We start from the raw sequence: 8,540 nt of genomic DNA, 5'->3' as shown, positions 1-8,540 counted from the left end.
TCAAACCTGAGGCTTACCAGTCACACATCCCGAAATTCGGTACGTTAGCCCACCATGCTCAAAGTTCTCAGACCTGTACATGTGTCCTGCCTCAAACCCGCACATGTTGCAATGTCACGATGAGCACACTGAAAGCTTACCTTTGTTCAACAGCCAAACAAGGGTGTGATTCTGCAGTTGGAATGAAACATATTTCATGAGCTCATGATTTCACACACAACTTTTCAGAGATTTGTTAAAAGGGTCCTTGTCTTAAAATAACTTTGCAAAAACCGGTTCTAAATTGCTTTGTATTGAAATTTGTAGAAGCTGGATTTTTTGGTTTTCTCACATATTAACCTTTTTAACGATCTCGATCAGTAGCCTTTAAACATTGTCATATCAACTAAAACATGTTTGTTACAATTCTATATTATTATACCAATATATTTAAAGTGCATAATTTATCACTTTATGTTCTTGTTTTGACTCTAATGATAGCCCCGAAAGATTGTTTGGCTTGCTAGCCTCGCCTTCATTGGTTGGCCTGTAAACCCTCCCTCCCCCCCCCCACCCCCGTAGGTTGGGTCTTGATGCGCCACTGAGAGCAGTTAATATTAACCTCTTTTGTGGCAATTATTGGTCACCCGTACAATAGTCTTCTAAAAGTGGCCAAAGGGAAGAACAGCGTTTGGTTACACTACAGAAAATGATGCATTCACTCAACATTATATGGCCATTCTTCACTTTTCTAGGGCACTTCTTACTTTTCTACATGTAGGAACACTTTGCTAGGAGAAATGTTGTGTATGGTATCTACTGGAAGTCATTAGAAAGAACTCTGGGGGGTCATTATGATGGCGGAAGGACCGCCACCGTCGGGCTGGCGGTGGCGGTCCTTCTGCCATCCCCAAGCCTATTTATTACCCACCGCCAAATTAGGATGGCGGTGGGTACCGCAGCGGATGCAAAATCCGTCCGCCGCTTCACCGCCAATGGCAATCGCACCGATTGCCTGGCGGACGGTTCAGGGCTGCTAAAATGGTGGTGGTGCCTAGCAGGTACCATCCACCAAACTAGGATGTGGGTTTAGAAAGGCCTTTCCATGGCGGTGATGCTGCCATGGAAAGGCTGGCGGGGATTGGGTTTTGGCGCCAGTTGCGGGCCCCCCTTGTGTGGGGGGGTGTCGCTGCACTGGGGGGTACCCATGGTATCCCCCTGCATTTCAGTGCCCCAAATCGCAGGCACCGCGTGGTGCCTGCCACATAGTGCAGGGAAATGCAATGCAAGCACTTTTAACATTGCGTACGGTGCTGCAGCCAGCAGCACCGCCCGCAATGTTAAAAGCCCATGATGCGCCCGCCGGTATGCTGGGCGCATCCTAATATGTCTGGTGGGACCACCGCACGTCTGGGGTCCCAGCACTGCAACGATGTGCGGGTGGACTGATGTCTGCCCGCCATTGTAATGAGCCTCTCTGATCAAAAGTTTGAGTTAGTTGATGCTATTAAGTCACAACAGTAAAAAAGCGCTCACTTCCCCAGTCTAACCTCAACCCCTGCCTCAGTTGAGGCAGAGGGTGGCAGAGACCTGAGTGACGTGTTGGAATGGCGGATGACAGAACTCCTGGTTACTTCAACCAAATTGTAGATGTCTGCACTCTCTTTATGTTACTTTTATGTCTGCCGCCTCTCATTTAGAAATCCTGGAAGCCTAGTGCCTTAATTAGAGACAGTCTCCCTTCCATGTTTTCCGCCAGAAGGTGTGCACTGGACCCTTCTTCGCTCTAGCATGCTTGGTCATTTTCAAGAGTGTAAAGGAGTCTGACCATCAATTTCTCTGCGTGGTGCCACACTCTTTGATCATTGTGTTTAGTCTCAACAATGTAGATTTTCCTAGTACTTATGACGGAAAGTCTTCATTTTATTAAAGACACGGAGGCGAGTATTATGCCTTCTTTTCTTGCTTTATTCCAAATAGCAGCAAGATAAGTAAAGAACAACAATACCCAGAAGGCACAGCAGAAGAACTACTGGCCAATGGGATTGAACAAAACAAACAGTGTACCAATCACAGTAAGGCTAGTATATATGAACAGATCTGACCACGAGTAGCCCTCTTTTCTTGTGCGAGAAAGTCAGTGAGAATGCATAAACAGAGGAACAATCGCAAACAAAATGCAAAAAGTCAAAATCCAAGCAAATAAATCGTGAAGGAAACCCAGAAGTGCAGGATAATGATGGAAGAAAGTCCAGCGGAAAAGAGACATTGATCCAGATGAAGGAAGACAGTCCGCAGCAGCAGACGCAGTCTTAGGAGGAGGCTGGTGGTAAAGCCGGATTTCCTAAGGGTGGGAAAAAACAGAGATAGTTAGCAATGCAGAGGTGGGATAATACTCGCCTCCGTGTCTTTAATGAAATTAAGACTTTCCGTCATAAGTACTAGGAAAATCTACATTTTATGGCAAGAACGGAGGCTCCTATTATGCTCGTTCAAAGCATATTAACAACCAAAGAAGAAGCAGTAACAACAGGTTTGCAATAAAATGTTTTGAAAACAGAATCATTAGACCAATCTGCTGATTTCAGGATATCCTCCATACGAGAGCCTGCCCAAAAGGCTTTAGAGGCCATAGCACCCCTAGCGGAGTGAGCACCAAAGGCGGAAATGTCAATGCCCGCGAGGGACATAATCCAACGCACCCAATGGGCGAGCGTGGCAGCGGAAACAGGATGATGTGGTTTGCGAAAAGAAATGAGCAATTGCGAATGAGAGGAGGTCCTGAGATCAGCAGTTTTTTGTTCATAACTTTTCAGTCATTGACCAACACAGAGCTGAGGTTGGGAAGGGAAATAGGGATAAAACACAGATTGCAAATTGGTTTTGGTACGCTTGTGAACCTGAAACAAAACACCAGAAGGTGTAAATTGTCTAGAAGACAAATCCAAAGCCTTGACATCAGAAACATGTTTGATTGATATTAAACACAATAACATGGTAAGTTTGGCTGAAAGCATTTTGAGAGAGAGAGAATCATTGTCAGGCCATGAAATAAACAATTTAAGCACCAAATTAACATCCCATAAAACTGAATACTTAGCCAACTGAGGTTTCGAGAATCGGGACTCCTCGGAGAAGACGACACACCAAAGGATGAGTACCTACCGGCTTATTGTCAATGGGACAGTGGTTCAGAGAGATAGCGGATCTGTAAATGTTGACAGTGCGGTAAGATTTACCCGCGCTAGCTTCAGAAGCGAGAAAGTTAACAACAAAACTAAGAGGGGCTGAAAAGGGATCAACAGACCGTTCCAGACACCAGCTTGACCATAAAGTCCAAGCTGACTTGTAGGCTCTGGAAGTGCCCGGGCCCAAGCTTGACTGATAAAGAGTGAAGCTTCCTGTGAAACGATGATGTCAGAAGAGGAAGACCGGAAATTTTCCATGCTGAAAGAACCAGGGATTGGTCCAGGATCATGGCGTGGGGAAGACTATGAGGGTCTAGGAGGAGATCTTTGCTGAAAGGAAGAAGGATCGGAAAGTCCACCGCCAGTTCCAGGAGCGAAGGAAACCAGATTTGAGCTTGCCAGAAAGGAGCCAACAGAACCAAGGAGGTCGACTGACGTCGGACTTGAGCAAGCACCCTGTTTATCATCAGGAATGGAGGGAAAGCATAATTGAGGTGAAGAGACCAGTCCTGGAGAAAGGCATCCGTCGCCAGAGCGAGGGGATCCGGTCGCCAACTGAAGAAAGCGGGAAGTTGAGAATTGAGACGGGAAGCAAAAAGATTGATAGAGAAAGGGCCCCATTTTCGGGAAAGAGAAAGAAAATCGGAGGGAAGAAGCTTCCAGTCGCTTGAATCTCGAAGATAACGAGAGTGCCAATCCGCAATGGCGTTGAGATTGCCTGGCAGATACTCCGCCCGAAGGGACAGTTTGTGCTGGAGACAGAATTCCCAAAGACTCTTTGCAAGTTCTGCGAGGGGTTTGGATTTTGTGCCACCGAGATGGTTTATGTAGCGGACCGCAGAAACATTGTCCATCCGAAGAAGAATGGAACAACTTGCTTTGTTTTTGGCCAGACTGCGAATTGCAAAGGAGCCTGCCAGCATCTCTAAACAGTTGATGTGCAATGACAACTCCTCTGGAGACCATGTACCTCCAGTCGAGATTGAACCACATCGGGCACCCCAACCCGACAGACTGGCATCGGATTCTAAGACAAGATCTGGGGCCATCGCGAAGATCGTTCTGCTGTTCCACGCATCTAAATGGTCGATCCACCATTGATGTTCGAGGCGTGATTCTAGGTCTAGCTGAATGAGATCGGAATACGCCAGTCCTTTGCGGAGATGTCTGATCTTCAAACGTTGAAGGGCGCGATAATGAAGAGGACTGGGAAAAATGGCTTGAATAGACGCCGAAAGAAGGCCCACTATCCTTGCAAGAGAACGAAGGGACACTTCGGAGAGCTGGAGAACCTGACGTAGCTCCGTTCGAATGGCTGAAACCTTGGATTGTGGAAGGTACAGAGAAGCGGTGGAAGAATCTACCCGAAAACCCAGAAACTCTATACTTTGAGATGGAATTAGCATGGATTTTTCTGAGGTGATCAGAAAGCCAAGGTCGAGGAGAAGAGACTGAGTAACGCTGAGGTTGACAAGAAGAGACTGTTTGTCGGTATGCATGAGTAAGATATCGTCCAGATAAATGATTAGACGAATGCCTAGAGACCTTAGATAGGACACGACAGGCTTCATCACCTTGGTGAAGCACCAAGGAGCGGAAGAAAGACCGAAAGGAAGCGAACAAAAATGGTAGGTGACACCGAGCCACTGAAATTGAAGATACTTTGTGTGAGATTCGTGAATGGGAATCGAGAGATAGGCATCTTGTAGGTCCAGTCTGACCATCCAATCGGATGGACGCAAAGTGTCCCTGAGATGGATGATGGTCTCCATCTTGAAGTGACGATAAACCACGAATTGGTTGAACCACTTGAGATTGATGACAGGACGGACCTTTTTGTTCTTTTTCCGAACCAAAAAGAGAGAGCTTAGGAAACCGGAGGGATCGAAGGGAGCTATGAGGATAGCTTGTTTGAGAAGACGATTTTGAACTTCCTGTGAGACGAGCAGAGCTACGTCTGCGGAAAAAACAGAGGCGGAGGAAAAGTAGCCTGGAAAGGAGAAGCGTAGAATTCTATGAGATAACCTTGGACAGAATTGAGGACCCAAGGGTCCGCTGTGAGAGTGCGCCACCTGTGAACAAATAGAGACAGACGTCCTCCGATTGGAGGAGAGGGGCTTACCTTGGGTATTGGCGTGGCTGTTGTTGTTTCGGAAACCTTTTTGTCCACGGCCACGGAAGCCACGACCTCGTTGGGGGTAGAATTGTGGCTTGTACTCTTGATAGCTGGTAGTGGCTGCACCTCTGGAACCTTGGTTTTGATAACCGCGGCCGGAAGAGCGGTTCCTGCCTCTGCCGGCCCTGCCAAAAACCAGAGGGGCGAAGACTTTCTTAATGGAAAATTGGGATTTGTCTAATGAAGCAAAGGTAGAAACATAACAGCTGAGGTCCTTGACAAGGGAATCACCAAAAAGGAGTCCATCCGCCTTGACACCAGGATCCTGCGAGGCCAGATTCGCCAACTTTGGATCTAGTTTGATTAACAGGCCCTTGCGGCGTTCATGGATAATTGCAGCGTTGGCATTGCCCAAAAGGCAAAAGGATCTTTGAATCCAAAGAGAGATATCCTCAGGGTTGAGATCAGACTCCTCTAGGCGGGCAGTCTCCACCATGTCCAACACTCGGGCCAAAGGACCAACCACATCCAACAATTTGTCCTGACAAGTGGACCAAGCCCTGTCCACGCCCTTGCGAGGATCTTTGCCAAATTTCGAAAAGAAAGTAAGGAGAGGTTGATCAATGGAAGGAGTGACAGTGATATGAGAAGGTAAGGAAGGTTTGGGACATTCAGACTTGAGTTTAGCTCTCACAGACTTGTCCAGTGGAAGACGTAATTTGGAGGAGATATAATCACCCACATGTGGGATGGGAAACCATTCTGTAGAATTAGGGTGTCGTATAGTAGTAGGGTCAAACATAGGATTGCCCTCCGAGTCAAGCACAGGTTGGGACGCCAACGCGTCAAGTCTAGCTTTCTTGGGAGAAGGAGGATCATTAATCTGAAATAGGTCTGCCAGATCGTCAGTGTCACCCATATCATCATCATCATCCGTATCAGGAATGGAGTCAATGACCAGCTTCTTAGGAACCTCCACATTTTTACTCTTGGATTTACTTTTGCCCACAGTCTGAAACCCCTCCATGGTAGGAGGCCTGGGAGGGACCGCGCCCTCAGTCGAATGCGAGGGCAACTCGCGACTCAGCAGTGACACATTTTTTGAAATAGTAATAGTGGAAGAAACCAGTTTACGCTTTCTGCTTTCCCCCGCAGAATGGGCCAAAGCTTTGGTCATAAGGCTCATGAGAGAGTTCTCCATGTGCTTAGAAACACGATTCATAGAGGCTTCCACAGCTGTCTCCACTGAGGAATTAATAAAATGACTAAGGTCATGTTTGAAAGCTTCCCTTTCATCATTGTCCAGCTCAGGGGAGCTTGGAACCTCCATAATGGGACGAAATGGCAGTGAGGCGAGGGTTAAATTGAAAGGCTGGTAAAAGGGGTGTGAGCATGAGGAAAAACACTCCCCTGGGGGCGGGGACCGTGAGGGAAGGAGAAACGAGAGGTCCGAAGAACGGGAGCCTCACAGAACAGCTGCGGCAGTAAGGCTGCACTGCAGCAAAAGGAAATGCGCAGCGGGAGAGACCAACCGCTAAGGCGCGCGGGGGGGGGACAGACAGGTCCGAAAACCGGACCGGTAACGACTGAAAAGAATCGCGAGCGGCGCTAAAAGGCACAGAATATAAACGAGCGCAAGTGGCGCTCGAGAGGCACAAACAGTAAATTAACGAGCCAGTAATACAATGCAATAAACACATGAAACGAGTGAGAAACAAGAAAATATGACTTATCTGACTGCGTAGCAGCAAGAAAAGAGGGCTACTCGTGGTCAGATCTGTTCATATATACTAGCCTTACTGTGATTGGTACACTGTTTGTTTTGTTCAATCCCATTGGCCAGTAGTGCTTCTGCTGTGCCTTCTGGGTATTGTTGTTCTTTACTTATCTTGCTGCTATTTGGAATAAAGCAAGAAAAGAAGGCATCATAGGAGCCTCCGTTCTTGCCATAAAATGTGTTTTGTGTTTAAAGCTGCCTCGTGTTACTGCAGAGTACAGCACCCTGTTTACATCATTGACCTGTGCGAGGGCAGCTCCGCCATTCTTTTCTCAGCAGTTTTTATTACTGTGCGCACTGCTGGCAATGTTTTTTTATAATTTTTTTTTTTTTGCGTAAGTATAATACATTATAAAACAAAAGATGCAAAAAAAACATAACAGGAAGTAGAGCATGCACAGCACAAAAGAAATAGATAAATAGCATCAATCAAGACTTAATATAATTACCACAAACATACCGGGAAAAGACAACATCAGCAAGACCAATAACAAATGGAAAAAAAAAGAGAATAAGCAAGGAAAGACTAATGCACAAATCCCAAAAAACAGTAGAATATTAGTCCCATTGGAGGCTCGGCCACACCCTTTTAAATTTTAACCAAGATCGCAGGCCTCTAGCTTTGGCTGACGCTAATCCCATTTCATATATTTGTCTAAGTAGAACCCAAAATTCATTGATGCTTGGACTCGTATTTTGAACCTGACCGATTTGTAGTAGGTAGGGTCAGCCGTTTTGTAAAGCAGGAACCCAGTATTGGGTCCACAGGCCAGTTGGTATGAGTGGCACCAGTGTCAGGCCCACTGAGAAAGCTTCGAATTCGATCAACAAATGTGCCCCAAAAAGAAAAGTTTGAAATCTGGAAGCTTAAAACCCCCTTGTTTATATGGTAGTTTGATATACCGAAGATCTCTCCTTGCGCGTCTATAACCCCATATAAAGCTACCTACCGTACTATCTAGACACTTAAAAAACATCCATGGAACCCTAAAGGGATTGTACGATAGAAATACAAAAAATTTGGTAGAATATTCATTTTCACTATATTGCACCTCCCGTATATGCTAAGAGGGAGCCGATGCCAACTGCCTAATTTTGACATAACAGTTTTAAGTAATGGTCATAGTTCAGAGAGACCACATTGTTCACTCAGCTACTAAGACAGACTCCTAGATATGATGCTATTGTTGTAATCCCTAATATTGGTGGAGCCGTTTCAGGTTGAAAATGTAAAATTGTCTGGGTCTTTAATTTGTAGCCGAAAAAAGAGCCAAAACTATCTGCCTCCTGTCTGATTTTGACTGTGGCTTCTACTGGGCAAGAGGAAAAAATTGCAATGTCATCTGCATGCGCAGTTAATTTTAGTTCCAGACCACTAAGAGACACTGGAGATATCTTTTGCAACAAATGCCTTATAAAAGGCTCAATATAGAGAGCTAACAATAATGAGGATAGCGTACAACCCTGCCGCCTACCACTT

At 46.0% G+C, this 8,540-nt stretch overlaps 1 protein-coding gene across 1 annotated transcript; it reads right to left on the bottom strand.

Moving 5' to 3' along the window:
• Nucleotides 1-2,291: 2,291 nt before the first annotated feature.
• LOC144764978 (uncharacterized) lies at nt 2,292-6,568 on the bottom strand. The gene is made up of 2 exons (XM_078650307.1): nt 5,290-6,568; nt 2,292-2,323 (listed from the first exon to the last, which is right to left on the bottom strand). The coding sequence occupies exons 1-2, from the start codon at nt 6,503-6,505 to the stop codon at nt 2,292-2,294; spliced, it is 1,248 nt and encodes a 415-aa protein (XP_078506433.1). The 5' UTR covers nt 6,506-6,568.
• Nucleotides 6,569-8,540: the final 1,972 nt, after the last annotated feature.

Source organism: Lissotriton helveticus, chromosome 1_1 (genome assembly GCF_964261635.1).
Source record: "Lissotriton helveticus chromosome 1_1, aLisHel1.1, whole genome shotgun sequence".
Taxonomy (NCBI): domain Eukaryota; kingdom Metazoa; phylum Chordata; class Amphibia; order Caudata; family Salamandridae; genus Lissotriton; species Lissotriton helveticus.
This window is presented reverse-complemented; position numbering and strand designations above follow the sequence as displayed.